The 27,805-nt window shown below is 48.6% G+C and overlaps 1 protein-coding gene across 3 annotated transcripts in view; it reads right to left on the bottom strand.

Moving 5' to 3' along the window:
• Positions 1–27,805, bottom strand: part of LOC119977701 (kelch-like protein 1) — a 358,199-nt gene that overhangs the window by 29,660 nt on the left and 300,734 nt on the right. For all 3 annotated transcript variants that reach the window (XM_038818882.1, XM_038818883.1, XM_038818884.1), the window contains one exon: positions 17,734–17,958. In XM_038818882.1, coding sequence (XP_038674810.1) covers positions 17,734–17,958 — 225 coding nt within the window. The remainder of the gene's footprint in view (positions 1–17,733; positions 17,959–27,805) is intronic.

Below are 27,805 nucleotides of genomic sequence, written 5' to 3'. Positions count from 1 at the left end.
TTATGAATCCATAAAACTCCGAGTAAACAAACAGACTTCAGAACTGCTATCTAAATGGGGGCGGGATTCTCCCAGTCCTGGGCCGTGCCGGAGAATCCCCGCGACCGGGCCACGCCGCCCCGACGCCGGCACGCGATTCTCCTCAATCCTCAATCCGCGGCTGGCCCGCCGATTCTCCGGCCTGGACAAAGAAAAGAACTGAGTCCCGCCGGTGCCGTTCTAACCTGCTCTGAGCTGGCGGGACCTCGGCGTTGAAGGGTCGGGTGGTGGCTTGTGGGGGAGTGTGGGGGTTCCGACCCCGTGGTGGGCCTCCGATGTGGTTTCGCCCGCGATTGGGGGCCACCGATCGGCGGGCCGGCCTCTATAGCTGGGGGACTTCTTTCTTACGCGCTGGCCCCTGTAGCCCTGCGCCATGCTGCGTCGGGGCCTGCACGTTGAAGGAGGTCACTGAGCATGCGCGCGTTGGCGCCGGTGCCACTGCGCATGTGCGGATCCCTCGGTGCACAGAGCGGTGCGAACCGCTCCAGCGCAGTGCTGGCCTCCTGTAGGGGCCAGAACTACTCCTGGCAGCGGCCCGTTCACACCGTTGTAAAACAGGACGGCGTTTACGACGGCGTGTACACTCTGCCGCGGGATGGGATAATCCCGCCCCAGATATCTAGTTTAAATATATAAATACATTGGGAGAATATGAAACATTTACACAATTTTATCATACTAGCTTACCGCTTCATAGTCTGAAATTTTGACCAATAAAATAGAAAATCAAATTATTATCCAAATGGAAAGCAGATTCAAAATGCATTTGGGCAGAGGAATATTGATGTCCTTGCTCATGAATTGCAAGAAGTCAATGTGCAGGTACGTAATAAAAAAAGGCAAAATTGAATTTGCCTGTTTATTGCAAAAGGAGTGGAGTATAAAAGTAGAGATATCTTGTTGCAATTATATAGGGTGTTGATGAGACCACATCTGGAGCATTGTGTCCAGTTTTGGTCTCCTTATTTGAGGAAGGATGTGGTGGCATTGGAGGCAGTTCAGAGGAGGTTCACCAGATTGATTCCGGGGATGAAAAGATTGATGTATGAAGAGAGATTGAACAGTTTGGGCTCATACGCGCTGGGGTTTGGAAGAATGAGACTGGATCTGATTGAGGTATATCAACTCCAAAGAGGGATTGATAAGGTAAACATAGACCAAATCTTACCTCTTGTGGGGAAATCCAGAACGAGAGGTCACAGACCAAGATTGAGAAGACTTAAAACTGAGATGAGGAGGAACTACTTCTCGCAGAGTGTGGTGAATCTTTGGAACTTGTTGCTCCATAGTGCAGTGAATCTGTGTCATTAAATAGTTTCAAGAAGGAGCTAGATATATCATTGATTTTAAAAACGGGTTAACGAGGTATGGGGTACAGACAGCGGGGAGGATTTGAGATCAGCCATGATCTGATTGAATGGCGGAGCAGGCTCAAAGGGCTGAACTGCCTACTTCTGCTCCTAATTCCTACGTTCCTATGAAATGTGCTCTGGCTTTTTACCCATTCGATTAACTTTTTATTCCAAATCATTTGAAGACTTTTCCACATTTACAATGTTGATCTTTTCCTTGACAGCGCTTCAGTTAGCAAAAGTAGCAATCTGGCAAACACATCCAAGCGAGGGGTGCTTTTATCTTCCTGTCACAACTCTGACATAAGTCGTCTTCTTGGGCATAGGCACAATTATTCCACAGCATTTTGTGATTAACTGTAAAGCAGCAAAAGCCATTTTATTTACCTTTTAAACTCCTCCTACCTCCAACCCATGTTTCACACCTCTGTGTAGCTGGTGTAAAGCCTCCATGAAAATTTAAGAAACACACTTAACTGGGGCGGACTCTCAATGAACCAACAATGCCCTCTGTTTCACAGGAACATCAGGGGCGGGATTCTCTGATCCTGAGGCTAAGTGTTGACGCCGTCGTAAATGCCGTCGCGTTTCTCGATGGGGTCAACATGGCCTCGGGAGCAGCGATTCTGACCCCTACAGGGGGCCAGCACAGCACTAGAGTGACCCTTGCCACTCTAGCTGCTGATCCCAGCATCAGATGGGCACCACGGGTCTGTGCATGCGCAGTGGGGCCGGCGCCAACTCACGCATGCGCAGTAGGACCGGCACGATTGCTTCGCCTGCTCGGTGGCTCCCTTCTCCGCGCTGGCCCCGACGCAACATGGCGTAGGGCTGCAGGGGCCAGCGCGGAACAAAGGAGGCCCCAATGCTGGCCTGCCAATCGGTAGGCCCCGATCACGGGCCAGGCCACAGCGGAGGCCCCCATCTGGGGTCGGACCCGCCTTCCCTCCCACCAGGCCGTCCCCGGATCCATTCATGCCGAGGTCCCGCCAGGTAAGACCAGGTGTGAATGGCACCAGCGTAACTCGGGTTTTTTGTACGGCCGCTCGGCCCATCCCGGGACGATAATCTTTGGGGGGTGGGGGGCCATAGAGCGGACCCTGACCGGCGCCAATGGTGCCGATTCTCTGCTCTCCGGTGGATTGGCGCCGGGGCGTCGCCACGCAATTCGCGCCCGTCCCGATGATTCTCCCGCCCGGCCTGGGCTGAGTTCCCGCCCCTGGTTCCCGAGCCTGCTGCCACCCCTATCCTCAAGAAAATAGATGAGGCTGGAAACGGAATTCCTGACGTCTCATTTGGTGGCCATTTCTTTCCACTCTCACCTTGGTTTGGCCCCATGTCTTCCGCCCAATCCCGACTTCCTGTAATTCTATGAAATTAAAGAATGAAGCAATTTAAAATAGAGAAGAGATTTTGCCGAGTTAGATAAGGTGATGCTTGTCATGTTCTTATTACAAGAACACTGGTAGCTAAAGCTAGAAAAAATTTATTCACATCAACTGTGGATCAAATATATATAAAACAACAGATGAATACCAATTATGAACATGCACAAGCAATCTTTCTCTTGCTTGGGAAAGTGGTGGCATAGTGTTATTTTTACTGGACTAGTAATCCAGAGATCTAGAGTAATGCTCTGGGGACCCAGGTTCAAATCCTGCCACCGCAGGTGGTGAAATTTGAATTCAATATAAATCTGGAATTAAAAGTCGAATGGCGACCACAAAACCATTGACAACTGTCGTAAAAATCCATCTCATTCATTCATGTCCTTTTTTAGGGAAGGAAATCTGCCATCCTTACCTGGTCTGGTCTACATGTGACTCTAGACCCACAGCAATGTGGTTGACTCTTAACTGCCCCTCAAGAGCAATACGGGATGGGCAATAAATGCTGGCCTAGCCTGCGACGCCCACGTTCCCTGAACGAATAAGAAATAAAGCTCCCTAGTCAGTCTGAGGTCACCTGAGCCTAACATTGACTTACATACTAATAAGACTCCTAGTGGTCAGTCGGTGAATTACAACACAACCATGATATCGCTATAATGCTGTCTCCCGCAGGAAAATCTAGAAGAAAAAGGAAGGATGTAATCTTAAAATTAAAACAAAGCCAATTCAAAGGAAATATAGGAACATGTTAACAGGACTATTTTATAATACCGTTTTTCACTTGTGTAGGAGTTAACTTACAATCACAGTAACATATTTTGTATTTTCTTCCAGTGCTAACATTGTTTCTATGTTGATACTATTCCTTCCATTGGACCTGTTCTATGATCCATTGGATCTGTCCTAGTCAGCAGAACAACCTTGTTAACAAAGTTTTTATTATAAGCCATTAATTTTCCCTTACCACAGTGCCCTTCTTCAACCTCTGCTAACTCCTCTGATGTGTGGTCCTCTTTAGACTCACTAATCTTTGACTGCACTCGTCAATCAAGGCTCACTGTTTCACACACAACTATAGCTCTTAAAGGCAGGCATACTTCACACGTTACTAAACGTCCAAGGATTTCCAGAAAGGCTACTTAATGTAGCACTTGTGAAAGATAGATAGTTACTTAGAGAAACCATTTTACGGCCGTGTAGCCAATAACAACTGTAAATGTTTCCAACTTTGTTTCACCCACCTGTGGTTACCAACTAAATCAGGATATTTGCCACATTCATCACCACAGAACAGTAAAACAACAACTTCAATTGTAACAGAAAAATTGCAGCATAGAAATTGGTGCTAAAGATTACTTGTTTTCACAGATCCCCTCTACACTGCATCGTTCGTACCAAAAACAATTCCTTCTATTCATAAAGAATTAAAGTGGAGAAAAATAAACTTTATTGAAGAACTGTTAGCCGCTTCTTCATGTTGGCGATATGCATGCTGGACGCATTTTGGGCTGTATTCTCTGTCTGGGAGATTTATTTTCTCCCGCAGGAGATGAATTGCCTCTGATTTGCATTTGCAAGGGGAGCCCTGCCCAGAGGCAATTCACTATCCCGTGCCGTATAAATTTATGCATGGTGGGATTCCCTCTCGAATCCTGTTAGCGGGCTGTCCACAGCAAGGCCCAACGGCTTGCCTCTCCACCGCCCTCCCCCCCCTCCGCCAAATCCTGCGCTCCAACACCACAGGAATTGCTGAGTCACCCCCACCCCATCCCCACACACACACAGTGCGCATTTGTGAACGTGACCTGACCTCCTCCCCACTGACTCCCCACAACCAGACCACCCCAATGCAGAGACCACCATTGTAAATGCTCTCACTTCTCTTTTTCTCAACAGCAAACCTTTTGATGTGGTCAAGAGCTGTCAATAATAGCTAGATGTTTATAAACATTGTGGCTGGTTTCACAGCAGGGTATTTGAAATCCATTCAAGTATGAAGGGAAATGAAATTGATCAATCCAGACATCTGGTTGTCTGGAAGCTGTCAATCGCAACCCAGTAAAATCTATTTCTCATTGATGTGAATAAAATCCTTGCTGATCAAAGGAACTGAGGGGGTTTAAACCCTGATGTGGTTTCACTTCCTAGAAATTTACAGCTGCTGCTTTCTCCGCCTGGGGCAGCAGATGTAAGGGACTGGTGAGTTTTAAAGCAGAGGTGTTTTTCACTGTTTCTATCTTGCATGGTCTTTAACTTCCAGGCAGGATGTCTCTGTTATGGGGGGTGGGGGTGGCGGGGGGGGCAGTGTCTCTGTTATGGGGGTGTCTGGTGGGAGTCCCCGGTGAGGATCTCTGGGTGTGGGGCTCTGGTGGGGTTTGGTGATCGTCTAGTGGCGGGTGAGCTGATGTGAGCAGTTCTAGTGGGGAGGTCTGATGGGAGTGGGGTAATATTTGCATTTGGGGGAGGGGGGCCATTAGATGGACTGACCCTAAAGACTTACCCCTTGACCCACCGTGCCAGGACTACACTGCTAATACCTGGACCAATCCACACCCTGGTGAATCCCAGCCCAGAGGACTGGAGAATCACGGAGACATGGAGAATCCAGTGCCCAACTTGTCACTTTGACCCATTTGCATCAACGGTAGCATTGTGGATAGCACAATTGCTTCACTGCTCTGGTGTCCCAGGTTCGATTCCCAGCTTGGGTCACTGTCTGTGCGGAATCTGCACATTCTCCCCGTGTGTGCGTGGGTTTCCTCTGGGTGCTCCGTTTCCTCCCACAGTCCAAAGATATGCGGGTTAGGTGGATTGGCCATGCTAAATTGCCCATAGTGTCCATAATTGCCCATAGTGTCCAAAATTGCCCTTAGTGTTGGGTGGGGTTACTGGGTTATGAGGATAGGGTGGAGGTGTGGACCTTGGGTTGGGTGCTCTTTCCAAGAGCCGGTGCAGACTCGATGGGCCGAATGGCCTCCTTCTGCACTGTAAATTCTACGATCTATGTCTTTGATGTCGTGGGGCATGAACCTCTATACCCCTGCTAGCGGGGGATCGGAGAATCGGAAACGGATCGTGCTGGGCACCAATGCCATTTTGTTGACGCCACAAGATTCTCCGCCCAATCACTTATCACTCTGTCAGCATCGTGCAGATGAAAATCCAGTTTGCTTCGATTTAGATCCAGTTCAAAAAAGGATGAAATTCTCAGATAACAGATACAAATGTCAAAGGCATCCCCTACATGCAAAGCAATGAAATATTGGCCCAGCTTTTGTGAGAAAGGAGGATCTCTTATTATGACCCATTGATTGGATTCCTTTATCCTCGTCCTTCACCTCATCAATACCTTCTCCTGCAAATTGCTGGAAGTGTGAACTGTGAACGCTGTGACAATTAGGACACCAGAACCTTAGCGAAGACAGGGACCAACGGTCTATCTCCTCAAGCCATGAAATCTAAGGATAAAAAAAGAAACAGAGGAATGGCGAAGAAGAAAATTAGGGGAATATGAGTCAAATCAGGTACAGAAAAAAGAAACGAGGAGAGGAGTGGGTTGGATTGAGGGAGAGAGAAAAGCAACAAGTGAAAAGTAAGAGAAAAATAACAATTAAAAATGTCATGCGTTGTCAGAAAGCTGAGTGAAGAAGGCAGGTGGAGGAATGTCAAAGGCAGCAGAAGTATCAAGAATTCTGAGCAGTCGGATAATTTACTTATTGTTCCAGTCATTAAGAGGCAGCACGGTAGCACAGTGGTCAGCACTGTTGCTTCACAGCATCAGGGTCCCAGGTTTGAATCCCGTCTTGGGTTACTGTCTGTGCGGAGTCTGCACGTTTTCCCCGTGTCTGTGTGGGTGTTTCTCCGGGTGCTCCGGTTTCCTCCCACAAGTCCTGAAAGACGTGCTATTCGGTGAATTGGACATTCTGAATTCTCCCTCTGTTTACCCGAACAGGTGCCGGAATGTGGCGACGAGGGGCTTTTCACAGTAAATTCATTGCAGTGTTAGTGCAAGCCTACTTGTGACAATAATAAAGATTATTATTATCAAGTCTGGAATTTGTAACTTCGGTTGGGTCTGTTATAGGACTTGAGCAGAAAACCTGTTTGGAAAGATTCAAAGATGGAATTTCAGGAAAAGCAGGCAAGCATTTGGGAGACAACAAGCACATTCAAGTTCCGTGGATGTTGATATGGATTTGAAACGTTAACGATTCTCTCTCCACAGATGCTGCCAGACCTGCTGAGTATATGGAACATACAAGGAAAATATGGCTGGAGTTTGGGTGATAGTTTTGCAAGCATGGAATGGTTGAAGTGAGTCGTTTTGTTTCCACAGAAAATCGACAATTGGCAATACCTGTTCTTTTTTTTGGGGGGGGGGCGGTGAACAGCACATTGAAGGTCAGCCCAAGACCGAGACATGTTGAATTCTTAACTTACCTGGTGATCCCTTGTCAGTCACAAAGACTCAAATTTTTTTCTCACTGGCCCATTGGTTCAGGAAGGGAGTGGTACTTCGGACTGGGACCTCCATGACGGAGGGGGGGGTTTGAGCCCGTGTTCACCATCAGTGGGAATGACAAGACTGACGGGCGGAAAAGTCGGTGAGAATCGAATGATTTGATTCTCTCCGGAAGTTTCCAACTTTCCAGACCCCGGTGCCGGTGGGGCGATGATAAATCTGCCGCGGAAGGCCGGGAACCTCATTTGAATACATTATAATATCCTTAGTGATCCCTCCCTCCAGGACTTTCCACTCACTGAATGTACATCGGTCGCCAGCATGATGTCACGCCAGCGTGATTTACAACAGCGCCGTAAAAGGAGAACCTGGCGACTTCACTTCTGAAGGGGATGCCGGAGGTGAGAGCTCGGGTCGCCATTACCATACAGGGTGCCAGTTGTAGAGGGGGCAGCAGAGAGGACGCAGGGATGGAAGTGTTTCCCTCGACTAGCACCCTCGAGGCCCTCTGTGCCATGCCCATTGTGCATCGCAGGGACAGGGGTGTCGTATTGGACAGGGACTGTCCCTTTAATTTGATTTAAGTTACTTGGTTATGTGTGTTGACCCAAAATAGTTGAAAGTGTTGCCCTCCAGCATTGAACTCTGAGGCTCACATTCATGTCTACTAGCAGAGAGAGGGTGACACAGATGTGACTCCCAATGTGAGGCATTTTGTTGAAATCCTTCATCACTCACCCCGTTAAAGGTGATAAGGGGGGGCATCATTTAGGTCCCTCATGAGGTTAGAACACTGGTTCAATGAACACACTCGACGGCCCTAGCACCTCACCTTTTGCGGGGGCAGGGGGTTAGGGACCGTTGAGACTCTCTCTAGGGCTGACGTGTCTCGTTCAGGTGGAGTTGAGAGGAACAACTGGGGGGGGCGAGGGGGAAGGCTGTTTGTGACTGGGGAGGGAGTGAGGCTCAGTTGAAAGGCCCTCGCATAGGGCAGAAGTGCATGGGTGGATGTCTCGGATGCTGAGAGGGCTGAGGGTCAGGACATTGTCAAGAAACCTCATCGCTAATTTTGATGTTGTCTTCGTTTCAGTTTATGATTCTGGAGAACCATTTAGAGATTCTCCATCGGGGTCTCGTCCGAATGACACTCTGAATAAATATGTTATGATTCCGCCCTTGGGGTGGAATTTTCCTGCCCTGCTCACTGCTGAAAGTCGATGGAGTTTTGGTCCACCACATGCTTTGCGATGGATCTTGCCACAGCGGGGCTGAAAAATTCCGGCCTAGGAGTTTTTTACTAACTCATTCACACATGGATGAGTGCCTCATTAATGCTGGTCCTGCTGCTCGGTGAACACAGCGACCAAAGAGGAGACAATCAGCCTCCCAAGGCCAGAAATTGTGGCCTGGATTTCTGACGCATTTTGGAAACAATTGCAGATGAGGCAAATGGGCTAGTATTTTCCACTGTAGCTTCGGATGGCAGGGGATTGGTGGGGGAGTAGTGGAGGGGTGGGTCAGTGCTCCCTTCCCAAGCTCAGCCTTCGCAGTTTGTAGCTTGTGGATCAAGGCAGGGATCCTCGATCAACCTTAGTGTCATGCATATACGCGCATTTGTGGTTTAGAAAGTAAGGTCATCTCCCAACGAATGTTGGCAGGGTGAGCAATAAAGAGTTCAGATGCAAAGTCCTGGCATTTACAAAAGGAAGTGCCAAAAGTGGATTTTCATCTTCACTCGACCTTTAGAGCCAATGTCCTTTTTGACTTTCTCTTTCTCTCACTTATCTCCCTTTCTCTCTTGCTAATTTATTCTCTCTTTCAAGCTTATGCGATGAGGATAATCAGTGTCAGGGCGGGATTCTCCGACCCCCCGCCAGGTCGGAGAATCGCCGGAGGGCGGCGTGAATCCGGCCCCCACTGGCTGCCGAATTCTCCGGTGCCGGGGGTGTGGCGGGGGCGGGTATTTCGCTGCGCCGGTCGGGGGCAGTTGGCAGCGGCCCCCCTCCCGGCGATTCTCCAGCCCAAGATGGGCTGAGTGGCCGCCCGTTTTCGGCCGGTCCCGCCTGCGTAAATTACACCAGGTACTTACCGGCGGGACCTGGCTGCGCGGGTGGCCTCCGGGGTCCTCGGGAGGGGTGGGGCGTGGGAGGATCTGGCTCCAGGAGGTGCCCATACGGTGGCCTGACCCACGATCGGGGCCCACCGATCAGCGGGCAGGCCTGTGCCGTTGGGGCACTCTATTCCTCCGCGTCGGCTGCTGTCGTCCTCCGCGATGGCCGACGCTCCCGTGCATGCGCTAACTTGCGGAGGCCCTTTGGCGCTGGTTGGCATGGCGCCAAGCCCCTTCCCCGTCGGTTGGCGCGGCGCAAACCACTCCGGCGTCGGGCCGCCCCAAAGGTGTGGAGGATTCTGCACCTTCCTGGGGGCCCGACGCCGGAGTGGTTCACGCCACTCCTTCGCGCCGGAGTTGTCCGCCCCACCGATTCCCGCAGAATCCCTGATTGCAATATGATCGGTAGGACTTCCCAAAACATATTGTAATATTATGTTGAAAGTGTATTGAGTTCCAAACACTTACTTCCTTTGAATTTCCACTAAGTTTACACAGCAGCTCGACGCTCCTCCAGTCTGACATACAGCAATTGCAATATCTGTTCATATTTTGGACCATAGAGAGCCAAACCTTTGTCTCTTTCATCTTTTGGTGCATTTGCACATGCCAACCCCACATGAACTCAGGGAGGATAGGGAACTGCTTTGTGACATATAGTAACATGTTTGATTTTACTGCCAATTCTGCCTGAGGCAATCAGAAATAGCCGCAGGATCGGAGAATCCATCGCTTATTCTCTCAAATGGAGACTCCCGGCCCTATGTTCTCCCACCAGAGCTGAATTGCACTGATTTTACTATCCCTTTGGGGGGTCATAAAACGGGATGCAATTCAGTCTTCCACGGCATGAAAATTTATACATGGGTTCCCCGACAGCGGGATGAGTGAGGAATACAAATCTCCACTGACTTTGGCAGGACCGGTAGATCCTGCCGGCACCGGAAGATCCCGCCAGCGGACAATGGTGAGCTTCTTCCACTGTGGAAAACCCCACTCTGGCCAGAGGAGGTTATAGAGAATTCCGCCCAGCGAGTTCAGAGTGCAGTTTTGGTGTCTCGGGGAAAGATACCAGTTGGACTAAAAGCATCTAGTGTATACTCAGAATTTCACTGCAAGTTCAACATTTGTGATGAGACCAGCCTGGGCAAGATGCTTTGGTGTCAGGATAGTGGTAAATCTTCACTGGATTTTGTGTCTGTGGAGATACTGCTGGGTTGAGGAACATCAGAATCATCTTCTTGTGTTTGTTCAAAGATTTTTCCAACCTTTGTGTCTGGTGTAATGTGGTTCATTTTTCTTGTTTTAATGAATATTTTATTCTTTGCGTAAAAAATTCATCAACAGACTCCTGTTAATTTGTTGAGTAACTTTCCTCCATGGCTCCTACCAGGTCAAGTTTCACTCTGGGATCTGACTAGTCCAGCATTAACATCAGATGGGATTATTTTTACTTTATCTTTTATAAATTTAGAGTACCCAGTTCTCTTTTTCTTCCAATTAAGGGGCAATTTTGCCTTGGCCAATTCACATACCCGGCACATCTTTGGGTTGTGGGGTTGAGACCCATGCAGACATGGGGAGAATGTGCAAACTCCACATGGACAGTGAACCAAGAACCGGGTTCGAACCCTGGTCCTGAGCACCCTGAGGCAGCAGTGCTAACCACTGCACCACCATGCCGCCCATCAGCTGGGATTATAACAATTGTGATCAGTGATCTTGGAGTGACTGCGGAGCAGTGTCCCAAGCAGCCATGATAAGCGTGGGGACTGATAAAGCTGTGCCATCAACTGAATGAAGATTAAACACTGCCAACAGCAGTATAGATCAGCATTGTCCTGCATTCAAAAACGAGAGGTGCTATTTGCAATGTTTTAATGGTATCTACAAATGGGATAAGGGCTAGAATTGTCTGACTGTCAGTGCAGAACCATTTCAGAGCTGTTGACGGCCATCATGTCCTGAAAGAAAAGGGACACGGAGCACTGATAATATCAGAGAACATCAGAATAAGAGTAGGCTATTCGGCCCCTCAAGCATGTTCTGCCAATGGAAAACCATGCATCATGAGCCAAAATCGATTCCTCCGTTAGTTGTTTTAGCATTGCCCTGCTGACTTTCTTTCTAAGTGTTCACTGTCAAATTGCTTTGCTCTTATAAATTCCAGGACATGTGAATCAGTCATTCCCCAGTGACTTTATGACAACAGACTACTGAATAACAATTAGTACCTTCAACATAGTAAATATCCCAAGGGCTTTGCAAAGGCAAAACTGAAGACAAACAAACACATACCTAATGAATCATTTTAAGCTGTTTACAGATGGCTTGGACTGTATTCAGAGTACCTGTGCTGAAACTTTACTGTTCAAATCTAAAGGCCATTTGCAACAGAACAATATACCATACATTGTTATTAAATTATGATAATCAGGAAGGACTTGCGTTTACATCGCATTTTTCACAGATATCTCAAAGTACTTCACTGCCACAGAAGGACATTTTGAATGTAATTGTTGGAACTAATTTGAAGCTAATTTTCACTCAGCAAACTCCCACAGACAGCAGTGCGATCATGACTGGGTGGTTTGTCTTTTTTGTGATGTTGAATGAGGGATACATATTTGGTCAAGGTACTGGGGAGAATTGCCGTGTGCTCTTCTTCGAATGGGGGGGCGGGATTGTTCAGCCCGGGGCTGGGCAGGAGAATCCCCGCAACAGGCGCGAATCGCGCCACGCCACCCCAACGCCGGCACGCGATTTGAGAATCGATGCCATTGACACCGGCGGGGTTGGCACGGCGCCGGTTGGGGGCCGCCCTACGCGGCCAGCCCGCCGATTCTTGGCCTGTGATGGGCCAAGTGGCCATCGTAAAAACAGCGAGTCTCGCTGGTGCTGACCACATCCACTCTCAGCCGACGGGAATTCGGCATGGAAGGGTCGGGGGCCGGCCTGTTGGGGGGAGGGGGGGGGGGAAAGAGGTGTGTCTGACCTCGGCGGGGGTGGGTCTTAGATGTAGCCTGGTCCGCGATCGGGGCCCACCGATCTGCAGGCTGGCCTCTCTGGCTGTGGGCCGCCTTTCTTTCCGCGCCGGCCCCTATATTCCTGCGCCATGTTGCGTCGGGGCCAGCGCGTTGAAGGAAGCCATTGTGCATGTGGCCATTGGCGCCAATGCCACTGCGCATGCGTGGATCCCGCGGCGCCCAATTGACGCCAGGATCAGCAACTGGAGCGGCGTAAACCGCTCCAGTGCTCTGCTGGCCCCCTGTAGGGACCAGAATTGTTGACCCTGAGGCCGTCGTGACGCCGCCAAGAAACGCAACGGTGTTTCCGACAGCATCAACACTTAGCCTCATGGTCACAGAATTCCGCCCGGGATCTTTACATCCACCAGGCAGATGTGATCAATGTCTCAACCAAAAGACATCGGGCGGAATTCTCCGCAAGGCCCGACGCCGTCGTAAAACCCGGAGAGGTTCACGACGGCGTCGGAGGCCGTTCCTGGCCCCCTATTCTCCCACCCCCGGAAGGCTAGGAGGGCCGTGCCGTAAATCTCGGCCACCGGGTCTTGTCGCTGGCATCAAGGCCCGGTGCGCCGCGAATGTCGCGGCTGGCGCGCCTAACCAGCGCACCGATCGCGGGCCAGTGCCCTCCCGAGCACGGTCGTGTTGCTCACTCCCCTCTCCGCCCCCCCACAAGCCACAAACCAGGTATTGGCGGCATGTTCGCGCCGGCAGCGCCCCAGGTGTGGTTGCCGCTGGCGTGAACCGGTCAGGAACGGCAGGCCGCTCGGCCCATCCGAGCGGTGTGTCCCAAAACACAACACGCCATTTTGGGGGGGTGGGAGAATCGTGGGCGGTGCCAGAGCGGCCTTCCCGCGATTCTCCCACCCGGCGTGGGAGCGGAGAATCGCGCCCATCACCTCTGATAGTGCATTGTTGCTTCATAACTATACTGGAGTATCAGCCTTAATTTTTCGCTGGCTCTGAACCCAGAACCTTATGGCGCCAAGGCAAGTGTGCTACCAATTGAGCCACAGCTGAGATTGGCCAGTCTGAATGGCTTTTGCCAATCTTCATCTCCAATGATCATAGCACAGTGGATAGCACTGTTGCTTCACAGCGCCAGGGACCCTGGTTCGATTCCCGGCTTGGGTCACTGTCTGTGCAGAGTCTGCATGTTCTCCCTGTATCTGCGAGGGTTTCCTCCGGGTGCTCCAGTTTCCTCCCAAAAGTCCCAAAAGACATGCTGTTAGGTGAATTGGACATTCTGAATTCTCCCGCAATGCATCTGAACAGGCGCCGGAATGTGGCGACGAGGGATTTTCACAGTAACTTCATTGCAGTGTTAATGTCAGCCTACTTCTGACACTAATAAATATGATTATTATTAGTGAAAATACACCTGAATAATGCCCAGCACATTATCCCGATTTAAAAAAAATATAAATTTAGAGTACCCAATTCATTTATTTTCCCCATTAAGGGGCAATTTAGCGTGGCCAATACAATCTTTAGGTTGTGGGGATGAAACCCACGCAAACAAGGGGAGAATGGACAAACTCCACACGGACAGAGTCCCAGAACTGGGATCAAACCTGGGACCTCAGCGCCGCGAGGCTGCAATGCTAACCACTGCGCCATCGTGCTGCCCTTTTATCCCTATCTTTTCACAGTAACTTCATTGCAGTGTTAATGTAAACCTACTTGCAACAGTAATAAAGATTATTATTATCTCTCTGTGACTTTTAATTATGATGCTTATTCTGAGCCCTCATCCCTAGTGTTTATCCATTATGCTTATTCTCAATGCTTGTTGACATTAATTATCAACTGTCCGGCGCCTGTAATGTTATTCTTCCCACTCTACATAGATTATCACTCATAATCCTCATCGCTCTCACTTGTAACATCCAGCCAAGCACTAACCTCCGGTGCTTAGCCATATACAGTGGATGATATTTTATCTGGATATTTGCTGATATTTAGCGAAAATTACACGGTTCATTATTCTCGTGCTGGTTTCGAACAATCAGTAATTCAGTTTGGTGATTGCGGGAACTGAGTCGGTCAGCACGGTAGCACAGTGGTTAGCACTGTGGCTTCACAGCGCCAGGGTCCCAGGTTCGATTCCAGGCTTGGGTCGCTGTCTGTGTAGAGTCTGCACATTCTCCCTGTGTCTGCGTGGGTTTCCTCCGGGTGCTCCGGTTTCCTCCCACAAGTCCCGAAAGACATGCTTGTTCGGTGAATTGGACATTCTGAATTCTCCCTCAGTGTACCCGAACAGGTGCCGGAATGTGCCGACTAGGGGCTTTTCACAGAAACTTCACTGCAGTGTTAATGTGAGCCTACTTGTGACAATAAGGATTATTATTATTATCATAAGGTGAGAAGGTAGGTGGTTAACATCAAATAAAAAGTATTTGGGTGTTGTAGCGAGGTTTGTTATACAGTATGCCCATTACCTATTCCAAAAATTTGCTTTTTTTTAAAGGGACCATGTACCTTGCTGAAAACATTAATTAATGGGGTGAATGGAGGTATGGAACTGCAGGTTGGGTTTCAGATAAAACATGGTTTTAAAAATAGAAAACAAAATGTGCCCCGAATTCGAAACATTTTTAGCTAAAATGGGTTATGAAAGTGTATCTAATAATAATCTTTATTATTGTCACAAGTAGGCTTACATTACCACAGCAATGAAGTTACTCTGAAAAGCCCCTCGTCGCCACACTACATTGCCTGTTGGGGTACACAGAGGGAGAATTCAGAATGTCCATCTTTCGGGACTTGTGGGAGGAAACTCCGGAGCACCCGGAAGAAACCCACTCAGACACGGGGAGAACGTGCAGACTCCGCACAGACAGTGACAAAAGCCGGGAAGCCGGGCACCCTGGTGTCATAGAATTTACAGTGCAGAAGGAGGCCATTCGGCCCATCGAGTCTGCACCGGCTCTTGGAAAGAGCACCCTACCCAAGGTTAACACCTCCACCCTATCCCCATAACCCAGTAACCCCACCCAACACTAAGGGCAATTTTGGACACTAAGGGCAATTTATCATGGCCAATCCACCTACCCTGCACATCTTTGGACTGTGGGAGGAAACCGGAGCACCCGGAGGAAACCCACGCACACTCGGGGAGGATGTGCAGACTCTGCACAGACAGTGACCCAAGCCGAAATCGAACCTGGGACCCTGGAGCTGTTAAGCGATTGTGCTATCCACAATGCTACTGTGCTGCCCCGTCTGTTGTGAAGCAACATTGCTAACCACTGTGCTACCATGCCACTCATAAGAGGGTAGATCAACCAAGCAATTGCCATCTTAGGAGTGAATCACATGCAAGGCTTGATCTTCATCCTTGAGGGTGACAGCGGGAGTTGGGAAAGTTCCCAGCTCAGCCCACCTGCAATGGGAGAAATTGTCAGGAAAGATGGGATTTTCATTTTGTGCGGCAGGGACAGGTGCAGGATATAGTCAGGCCAGCTAATCCAGGAAGGGTTTGAAGGCAGCCACACAGGCTATTTAAAAGGTCCGTCCTGGTGCTCTGGGACCTTCTTCCGGTTGTACTGAAAAGGTAAGGTTCTCTAGGCCCCACCCCTCACCATCCACCCACTTTCTATGCCTCGTTCATACCACATCATGCCCACTTCACCCATCCCGTATGAACCGTCATGTCCCCATGCCAAGGTATGCCACCGCCATCCATACTCTTTGGTCCCTTATTAGCTGAATGGTCTCCTTCTGCACTGCAGAGGTTCTAAGATACTGGTTTGAGGAGATGGATTCTGGTTTAAGCCTTTATAATTGACGAATAGCAAGGTGGCACAGAGGTTAGCACTGTTGCTTCACAGCGCTAGAGTCCCAGGTTAGATTCGTCGCTTGGGTCAGTGTCTGTGCGGAATCTGCACGTTCTCTCTGTGTCTGCGTGTGTTTCCTCCGGGTGCTCCGGTTTCCTCCCACAAGTCCCGAAAGACTTGCTGTTTGGTAATTTGGACATTCTGAATTCTCCCTCTGTGTACCCGAACAGGCGCCAGAATGTTGCAACTGGGGGATTTTCACAGTAACTTCATTGCAGTGTTAATGTAAGCCTACTTGTGACACGAATAAACATTATTATTATTATTCTATGGACATGGACAATATTCAAAATTGCTTGAAAATATCTATTGTGTGAAAGTATTCTTGAGGCCATTATCCTATTTGTTTATTTCCATTCTCTTAATGTTTCAACTATTTTTGTTTGACGAGCTTCAACGGTTTTAATCCCAGTTGAAAAATTGGGGAAAATGGATATCCTAAATTGGTGCAAATTGGCAAACTGTTCTGCTTTCCCCAAAATAACAAGGGGAGGTATTTACACAATTGTTTTTTAATTAATATGGAATCCCTCAAGCATCTGGAATGAAAGTGCAAAGCATACACTGAAGATAATGTGCCATTATTGAGTAGTCATGCCTCCTTTTATGTTATGAAGGAATACATTTGATGTGAATGCATTAAGTACTCACCAATAATAATTTCTACGCGAAAGACACCAAAAATAAGTAAATCTAGCAATATTAATATACATCTAATTTTTGCGGAAAATATCCACCTCCTTCTTGAACTATATGATGCATAACACTTTTGATGATTTAAACAGACAACTAACGTCATTAATATAAAACTTGATGCATGCTCAATTACCTCGCACCCTTGATTAGATTGTGGTATCGAGACTGCTCACGTATTCGCACTGCAAAGCGGTAGATTTATTTTTATTCAATCTTGTTGTCAAATAAAACCTGGAATTCATGACTGATATTTGGGAGTTGCTGCTAAAGTCTACATTTTATACGTCTCCTGTTCTCTGTAAATCAAGATTGATGAGAGCTGAAATTATTCCTGGGCTGCCACAGGAATTATAATGCCCCTCAGGGATTCTCATATTTACCTCAGAACTGTTCTCAACTGTCAACTTTGTTCAAATAAAGGGAAGGGTTATTTAAAGGTGGAGGCTGCCTCAGTTTGGCATTGCCAATGATTAGTTCCTCGATTCCACAGCCAATACTCTGATGAGGAAAATTAATGGATTAATGTACAAAAACAAATTACAAGTAAAGTGTAGACAACCATTCGGCGGTGGGTTGGATAAAGACAGGTTCTGTATGAAAATCTTCCATCTGCTATAAAGGATCAATATTTTTCGCATTCGTTTGCGCAATCGGGTCAAACAATGTTGATTTATTTGAGGGGAGGGGGGGAGAAGAGAAGACGGATGATAAATCTCAATAAAAACTGTATAGCTTTGTTTGTTTGAGACAAGTAGTCGACGGCGCAGACCAAATTTCGCTTCAGGACTTCCCATGTTAGAAACAAGCAATTTGCTTACCGAGGCCGTGTCTGTGAGTTGACATCGGAGGCAGAACGGTCCAGGCCTTCGATTTTGGGTTGTAACATTCCACAGTGTTCAATGTTTTCAGGCCATCTCTGCCTCCAACCACGTAAAGTTTATCATCAATGACAGCCAGGCCAAATTGCAGCCGCCTGCCATTCATCACGCCGGCTTGGGTCCAAGTATTTGTTCTCAGGTCATATTTTTCTATCGTAGTGGAACCTGATAAGACAATTAGGGTGTCAAGATTGTGGCATCAGTGAGTGCATAGAATCCTGAATGCAGACATCACATACAGTTTAAATGCTATCCTAAAAACAGACGGGCAAAACCCTTGAAATTCGTCACAATCTTTTCAGGTTCGGATATTTGCAATCTCACGCAGCTCCCTAATAACCGGCTATACCTTTTACTCATCAATTACATCGATTAAAACGAAGAAAGCAATAGCTTGCAATTTATTTACTTACAGCTGCAGGATTGGCAGGATACGACGTAAAATAGAAACCACAGGTTGAACTTGGTGTTTAGTATGTATGCCCTTGAAAATTGCAGCTTTGATACTTCAATTAAGCTTGCTCGTATTCACACCTCTCTGGTTTTGGTTGCTCTACCATTGGTAGCTATGCCTTCAGTTTCCTGAGTTCAATGCTCTAGAATTCCCTCCCTTCATCTCTACCTTTCTCTCCTCCTTTGTGACTCTCTTTAACGCCTGCATTTGTGACCAAGCTTTTGGTCACTTGTACATCAAGTCTTTTTATGCGCTTTGATGTTGAATTTTCTTTGGTAAAGCAATGATGAAGTGCTTTGGGAACTTTAACACCATTAGTTGGGGCGGCATGGCGCCACAGTGGTCAGCATTACTGCCTCACAGCACCAGGAACCCGGGTTCAATTCTGGCCTTGGGTGACTGTCTGTCTGGAGTTTGCACGTTCTCCCCGTGTCTGCGTGGGTTTCCTCCGGGTGCTCGGGTTTCCTCCCACAGGCCCAAAGATGTGCAGGTTAGGTGGATTTGCCTTGATGCATTAGTGTCCAGGGATGCACAGGTTAGGTTATGGGGTTACGGGGATAGGGCAGGGTGGGAGGGGGAGTGGTCATGGGTTGAGTGCTCTTTCAAAATGTCGGTGCAGACTCGATTGGTCGAATGGCCTCCTTCTGCGTGGAGGGATTCTCTGAATTGCAAATTGCTCTGCCTGTTGAAAACGTGCATACCTCTGGCTGTACATATTGCTGGAATATATAATTAACAGGTACTGCTATTATTGAAACAAAAACATCCTCAATATCTCATTTCAGTAACCTGTAACTTTTTTTTGTGAATATGCAAAGTTAACATTTGTATGCAGTTATTCAAATGGACACACTGAACAAGTCAGCACCTTGAGCCTCCTAAGTGATACACGTGTGGCGCTAACAATTGTACGCAAAGACGAGAGACATGTACAATCGAGGCTTTATTGCTGTGTGATGCTATTCCTCCGGCTGCAACTGTAGAATAGGATCTCAGAGACTCACACGCATATTTATACACGCGCTCCCTGTGGGCGGAGCTAGCCGGCAGGGGCTTACCGGTGGAACCTGTATTACAGGTACAGCCATACATCCCCCTACTGCAAGTACGCATATCTACAGTGGCTATCACCACAACACGCTGTAGATATCTTGCTGCCTAATAAACTAATGATAATTGGCTCCTTCATGGGTCAACATAGAGCCATGCTGGAATACCTTGATCTCTTCAAAGATACACGTGCACCTGTGCCTTACTTTTCCTTCATTGAGATCAGCAATAAGATAATCACACGTTAAAAAGAAAAGAGGTCCAACACAAATTAGTCCAAATTGTGTGAATGTTTATCCATGGAAAGTTTTGAATCAGCCCGTTTATATGGTACTGAGTTAGCATGAACTGTGGTCCACACATTAGTAAAGGATGAAATTGGATGAACACTACCTCCGGGATTAACGGCTTTGATTTCCAGGTCTTTCATCTCCAAGCAATTAATTTTAAAAGTGTGATATGTAAATATTATGATACTAATTCTTACTGAGCTGGAGATGTCATTATATTTAATTTTATTATGGAAGGCTTTACAATAACCTTTGTATGCACTTGCACCTACTGAGCTCAGAATATAGAACATAGAACAGTACAGCACAGAACAGGCCCTTCAGCCCTCGATGTTGTGCCGAGCCATGATCACCCTACTCAAACCCACGTATCCATCCTATACCCGTAACCCAACAACCCCCCCCCACCCCCAACCTTACTTTTTAGGACACTACGGGCAATTTAACATGGCCAATCCACCTAACCCGCACATCTTTGGATTGTGGGAGGAAACCGGAGCACCCGGAGGAAACCCACGCATACACGGGGAGGACGTGCAGACTCCGCACAGACAGTGACCCAGCCGGGAATCGAACCTGGGACCCTGGAGCTGTGAAGCATTTATGCTAACCACCATGCTACTGTGCTGTATCTTTTAAGGTTTTGCAAGTTTGGTTCCTTAGTTTCTGGGCCAATTGAATGCTAACACTATCAGTTCGATGTTATCAAGCGCTATGTAATTTAAAGTTCCATTTTTATCTTTCTGCTATATGTTACGTTGTTAGGTTTCACAGTGCTGTCCCTATAACCACAACAGCCCTTGTATTGCTTTCTGCTGTGCAGTTAATCACAACCAGTTCTGTCTGAATACTCCGATATCATCTAAGAATATCTGTTCAAGGACTTATCACTAGATGTCTGCAAATTCAGTCATGTTTTCTGGATGGGAAAATTAATAGAATTTACAGTGCAGAAGGAGGCCATTCGGCCCATCGAGTCTGCACCGGCTCTTGGAAAGAGCACCCCACCCAAAGTCCACACCTCCACCCTATCCCCATAACCCAGTAACCCCACCCAACACTAAGGGCAATTTTGGACACTAGGAGGCAATTTAGCATGGCCAATCCACCTAACCTGCACATCTTTGGACTGTGGGAGGAAACCGGAGCACCCGGAGGAAACCCACGCACACATGGGGAGAATGTGCAGACTCCGCACAGCCAGTGACCCAAGCCGGGAATCGAACCTGGGACCCTGGAGCTGTGAAGCAATTGTGCTAACCACAATGCTACCGTGCTGTCCTAATTCCTTGCAATGCTGGAATAAGGATCACAAATATATCTAGTTCAAGCAAAATGAAGAACGCCAGATGTTTCAATGTGTTTCCTGCCTCACATTTTGAATTGATCGAACAACAATGCATCTGACAAGCTTTCCTAAAAAGACTATTATAATGATTTTCTATCAGAGCTACATTGCAATGATGAATGGAATGCCGTGTCAGTAAATAGCCCAGTGGGTGACCCTGTAGAATAGCAAGACCAGACTATTTATTATGTGAAAATAGCTGAATATTTAACTGCATTAAAAACATCATTTTAATTCAACACATTTAGTAAGAACAGGTTACAGCACTTTCTTAAATCACACATTTAATAAATTCAATGAAATGTATCTTATAACATTATGAAGCAAATGATAAAATAAAGCCTTCACCCAGAACTACTTTTATCGATGATTATTCACAATGTACTTTCCTTGTCTTGTCATTGCAAATGATAAAATATAAATTACAGCATGTTTATTACATTTTTAAAAATATATATTAATTCATCCTCGGGATGTGGATGTCCCTGGCAAGGCTGGCATTTATCACCCATTACTCTGCCTTGACAGCTGTGGCCCTTGTGGGGAAGGTACTCTAGATAGGCTGTTCGGCAGGAAGTTCTAGAATGGTGTGCGACTCGGAAGGGAATTTTGAAAATGTTGGGGATTCCAGCGTATCGGCCCTCCTCATCCTTCCAGATGGTGGAAGTCAGGATTTGTCAGGTGCTGCTGAGAAAGTCTCAGTGAGTTATTACTGTCCAATATGCAGTTTGTACCCAGTGCAGCTAAAATGTGTTGATGGTGGAAGGGTAGACCTATTGTGCCTTGTGCGATGGGGTATCGAGTGAGTGGTCAGCCTTGTTCCAGCTGGTGTTGAGTTTCTGGTGTGCTATAGCCGCCGCACATATCCAAAGCAAGTGGATTGTATTCAATCCCATTGTTATTTGTGTCTTGTGGATAAAGAATTGTGAATTCTCCTTCGCCGGGGATTTGGCGGGGGCGGGAATCGTGCCGCGCCGGTCGGGGGCTGTTGGCAGCGGTTCTCCCCGGCGATTATCCGGCCCGCGATGGGCCGAGTGGCCGCCCGTTTTTCCGCCGGTCCCGCCGGCGTATGTTACGGCAGGTACTTACCGGTGGGACCTGGCTCCGGGGTCCTCCGGGGGGGGGGGGGGGGGGATCTGGCCGGGAGGGGGGGGATCTGGCCAGAGGGGGTGGGGGGATCTGGCCGCGGGGGGTGCCCCCATGGTGGCCTGGCCCGGGATCGGAGCCCACCGATCCGCGGACGGGCCTATGCCGTGGAGCACTCTATTCCTCCGCATCGGCCACTGTAACAGTCCGCAATGGCCGACGCTGAGATGAACCCCCCTGCGCATGCGCTGGGATGACCCCAGCACACGCTGGCGCTCCCGTGCATGCGGCAACTCGTGCCAGCTGGCGGTGGCACCAAGCCCCTTCCGCGCCGGCCAGCGCAGCGCAAACCACACCGAGGATTCCGCACCTTCAGGGCGGCCCGACGCCAGAGTGTTTCACGCCACTCCTTCGCGCCGGAGTTTCCCGCCCCGCCAGTTTTCAAAACATCCCGCCCCATGTTGTTGACCTGCTCGAGTGGTCAAAACATGTATGGGGTTTCTCGGATAATCTTTTGGTCAATGGTGACTTCCAGGCTGTTGAAACTGGGGGATTCGCTGATGCAATTGGGTGTCGGGGTGGGTGGGCAAGATTAGGGTCTCACTTGTTGGGAATACTCATTGCGTGACATTTTTTTGGCCTAAAAGTTACCGAATAACCCAGGTCTAGATGTTATCCATGGCTTGCTGCTGGCCCATAATGGATTTCCTCGCTAGAGAAATTTTGAATGAAGCTGAACGCTTTGCAATCAATGGACGGATGCCTTCTGACCATATTGTGAATGGAAGGCTATTGGTGAAGCAATTGAAGATAGTTGGGCCTTTTGGTCACTGCCCTGAGGAACTCTTGTCACAATGTTCTTGGATTAAAATGCTTGGCATCAACACCTTCAAATATCTTCCATTGTTGCAGCGGTGACTCCAAACATTGCAGAGTACTCACTGAGACCCACTGACTTTAGTTTTTATCAGGGCTTCCTGGGACAAGATATGGTCAAATTCAGCCTTGCCGTCTGGCCTAGACTGACATGAAGCAGATATCCCAAAGATGGATAGGATCCGCTGTAAGAGCTGTCGGTGCTGATTATACATCCACTGGCAGCTAGCCCCAGCCAAAGCTTCAATTATGTGCCTCTCTTACAGGATGCTCAGGAAGATCCCAAGAAAAGGGAAATGTTGAAAGGCTATTGGGTGAAGAGCAAGGGTGAGCATTCGGCAGATGGAGTTTATCCAATCTCTCTGGGCTCCTGAGACACACCATGTGATGCTGAACACAGAGTCGACCACAAATCATCGTACGAGACAGCTAGGCTGCCATCAGGAATCATATCAAAATGGCTGGCATTCCAAAGTTGTGTTTTACCGGTTCCTGGTACAGAGATTATGCAAATTCTGGAATTTACCTGCAGGTTCTTAATTCTGTTACAATCCAAAACCCATGAAATAAATGGAAGTTCACGTCATCTACATCCTAAGGCCACAGTTTACAAAAGAACAAAATCAAATTTCATACTCTGTCGCCTGGTGGCCTTTGTGGGAAGCAATCTATCAGACAATATGTTTACTTGTGGAATGATTCAAATAATGATCCTTTTTGAGTCTGTGTTATCACAATATCTTTCTCTATCCATTTGGCTTCAGTTAATAATTAAACTTGTAGTTTTATCCTGTGTACATTCATCTAATGGCACGTCAATGGTCCATTGATCAATAGGTTAGGAGAGGGTGTTAAGTATTCCATGTGAGCTCCAGTGGTGATTGTAACTCAATTAAGAAGCTAATTCTTAAGCCTGGCTGTGCGAGCCCCACACAGCTTATATAATGAAACAGATTTGCATTCTTTAATGAAAACTACCAGAGCAGGTCAAAGGCTAGGGCCGGGATTCTCCATAAACGCGGCTAAGTGTTGACGCTGGCGTAAAGTGTTTCATGGCGGCGTCAACGGGTCTCTTGGCCCAGCGATTCAGTGGCCCACAGGGGGCCAGCACGGCACCAGAGTTTCTCCGCGATGCTCCAGCTGCCGTATGTGGCCACTGCCGTGCTGTGCAACATGGCGGAGCCACATAGCGGGCAGGCACGGTAGAGGTTAGGCCCCCCCCAGATCGCGCGTGCCCGCTGATTGGTGGCCCCCGATCCCGGGCCTGGCCGTAATGGAGGGCCCCCTGGCCATCGTGGAGGTCCCCCCCCCCCCCCCCCCCCCCACGCCAGAGACTGATCCCCCCCCCCCAACCAGGACAGCCACCGCAGCCACGATGCCAAGCTCCCGCCGGGTGGAACTATACGTGAACCACGCCGGCGGGAACTCGGCCGGACAACTACGGATAATCGCCACAGGGGCATCTCTCAACGGCCCCCCCACCCCCGCCGCCTCGACCGCGCATGCGCGACTGCCGCCGATTCTCCGGTTGTCAGAGAAGCACGTCCCGGCATCGGACCCGATTGCGGGTCTGACGCCCCACTCTCCACCCAGCACAGAGGCTCGGATAATCCCAGCCGAGGAATCTGACGGAGAATAACTCGCCTCCTGAGGGGTAACTCACCCCAAAGCCTGTCCACCATCTACAAGGCACAAGACAGGAGTGTAATGGAATACTCTCCACTTGCCTAGATGAATGCGGCTCATCAATAAGCATGGCACCATCCAGGACAAAGCAGTCCCGTTTGATTGCTACCCCTTCCACAAACATTCACTCCCCCCACCACTGACAAACAGTGGCAGATGTGTGTACCATCTACAAGTTGCATTGCAAAAAATCACTGAGGTTCCTTAGACAGCACTTTTCAAACCCACGACCACTAACATCTAGACGGACAAGAGCAGCAGTTACCTGGGAACCACAGCACCTGGAGGTTCCACTCGAAGTCACTCACCACCCTGACTTGGAAATAGGGGCTGGCTTAGCACAGTGGGCTAAACAGCTGCTTTGTAACGCAGAACAATGCCAGCAACGCGGGTTCAATTCCCCTACCGGCCTCCCCGATCAGGCGCCGGAATGTGGCGACTTCACAGTAACTTAATTGAAGCCTACCTGGGACAATAAGCGATAATTAGAACATAGAAAGTACAGTGCGGAAGGAGGCCATTCATCTTATCCCCATAACCCAATAACCCCTTCTAACCCTTTTTTGGTCACTAAGGGCAATTTAACATGGCCAATCCACCTAACCTGCACGGCTTTGTACTGTGGGAGGAAATCGGAGCACCCGCAGGTGCAGACTCCACACAGCCTTTTTTTTTAACAAAAAATTATTCATAATTTTAATTCTGACATACAAGAATTCATATGATAATTCTATCACAAAGTTAAATGTCAAAAATAGCAACATTAAAATGGATCCCTTTAATAGACTAGAATGATGGACAATGGGCTGGATTCTCCGCACATCGACGCCGAAATCGCAGCTGGCGCTGGGGTGGAGAATCCATTTCCCAGTACGGAATCGGGACCGGCGGCGGTTCCCCGATTCTGCGGGTCCCGAAAAGCGGCATAACTGGATAGTACGTCGCGCCGCCTAGCACCGACCACGGCCATTGCTGGAGTCCAGCTACGCCATTCTCCGCCCCCCCACTGGCCAAAGTCCCAACGGAGTGGATCTAATATGGTCCTGCCAGTCGGGAAACTAGCAAGGCGGCTGTGGACTCAGTCCGTGGCTGCCCTGGTTGGGGACGGGCCGATCGGAGGGCCTTATAAGCAGCCGGGCAATGTTTGGGCGGGCGGTCAGGGTCGGGCGCGTGGCCGATCTGGGGGCCTATTTTCAGTGTCCAGTCCGCCATGGAGCGCGGTGTGGCCACTGGAGGCCGCCGCCTAGCGCATGCGCGGCCTCCGTCCCGGAAGTGCGGGTCCCGCATCTGCAGCAAAAGCTGCTAGTTTTATGTCGGGTCCCTGCTAGCCCCCTGCTGGGCTTGGAATATGTGACCCTTTCATGCCAGTTTTTCTGGCGTGTAAGTCCACAGTTTCGACGCCGGCGTTGTGACATAGTCCCAATAACGGAGAATCCAGACCCATGCATTTGCTTTTGAGACAGAATACGTTTTTAGGTGAAAAAAGGAGGAAAGACTTTGGGCAGAACCTTTAATTTGAAACTTCTGAAAATATAATAATTATTATTATTATTACATATCGCCGTTCCTTCACTGTTGCTTTGTCAAAATCCTGGAACTCCCTCCCTGACAACACTTTGGGTGCACCTACACCTTAGAGACTGCAGCAGTTCAAGAAGGCAGCTCACCACCACCTTCTGAAGGGCGACTCGGGATGGGCAATAAATGCTGGCCCAACCAGCGACGCTCACATCCCATAAATTAATTTTTACATTTTCTTTCCGACAGGGTATGTTTTTACTGGGAGGGGAATAGAGGTGGAACAGGACTTCCAGATGAAGGAAGTCAGAACTCAGCATGGCCATTTGAACGCAATCCTAATTTCAAACAGACCCTATTTTAGCTGCGGCAAGGCTGTTACCCCACAGTGTGGGAGTTACAAATCTTTCTAGCAAGCGCATGAACCTGATTTCCATGAATTTATATCTCCGAGTTTCACACAGCTTATCCCGCCTGATCCTGCACTCTGTGCAATTTTGGGAAAATTCTGTCCAATGGGTGGGATTTTCTGACCTTTCCCACCCTGGTCCCGCCGAACTTGACCCCTCATGGGGGGTTCCTCGCCGGCGGAATGGCAGAGCTGTGGAAAAGTCCGTAGTCTTTGGTGGAACCGGGAGATCTTGCCGCATTAGCCACGGAAAACCCGTCATGGCCCTGGGTGGGGGCGGGGGTCATAAAATCCCAGCCAATGTAATAGTTTTCAGGAGCTTTCATCTTCATTTAGACTGAGCCAATGAAAGCAGCAAAAGTGACGTGGAATTTGTAGTGTGTGACAGTTTTCTTGAGGGATAAAGCTATTTTTGATCCAGTATTGTGCAATGGGGCAGAAATAATTAGTGTTGTCTTAGTAAAAGGTCTACTGGGAAATCACTAATCATCCCGTGCCCGCTGACCTACACTGGTTTCTATTCAATAACGCCGTCATTTTTAAACTCTCAACCTTGCTTTCAAATCCTTCCATGGTCTTGCCCCTCCCTATCCCTATAATCTCCTCCAGCGCTAAAACCCTCCAGGATATCAGTGCTCCTCTAATTCTGACCTCTTTGGAATCCCTGATTTTGTTTGCTCCACCGCCAGCTCGGCCTTTTGTTGTCCGAAGTTCTGGAATTTCCTCCCTACTGATCTGATCCCCTCTACTTCTCTTTGTTCCCAATGAGGCTCCTTAATGGGTGGAATCTAATGCCCTTCCCGATCTAGGTTTGGAGGTGGATGTGGAGGTGGGGGTGGGAGAGGGGGAGGGGGAGGGGGGGGGGGGTGGCTGCGGGGGAGGTGGATTTAATTGGACCTGTGGATGGAGGATGATCCCTGCTGCTTTACTGCCTCTTCCCAGTTTAGTTTGGGATTGAAAGGCATGTGGGTGGCCTTCCCACCTCGGTGCCAATTTAAGACCTTAATTGGGCAAAGTGCCTCATATCATTGCTGTTGGCATTTATCCGGCAATTGGTGAGGGACTCACCATGCGGGAATCCTAATAATGAAACCATGGAAGGGTTGCTTGTGGGCTTCTGGGTTTGAGGGGTTGAAGAGGTGTGTCTCCTTCCAAAATCAGGAAAAGGATTCCTGTTGAGAGCCAAACCCATGTCCTTGCTGCCAACACCACCTCCACCCCTTACCCCATGGTGCGCATCACGTCATGCCGTAGTAGCTCACCTGTAGCATGGGTCCCTTGGTCATCCAGGGTCT

This window comes from Scyliorhinus canicula, chromosome 14 (genome assembly GCF_902713615.1).
Source record: "Scyliorhinus canicula chromosome 14, sScyCan1.1, whole genome shotgun sequence".
In the NCBI taxonomy this organism is placed as follows: Eukaryota; Metazoa; Chordata; class Chondrichthyes; order Carcharhiniformes; family Scyliorhinidae; genus Scyliorhinus; species Scyliorhinus canicula.
Note: the sequence above shows the minus strand (reverse complement) of the source record. Positions and strands in the feature narration are given on the sequence as shown.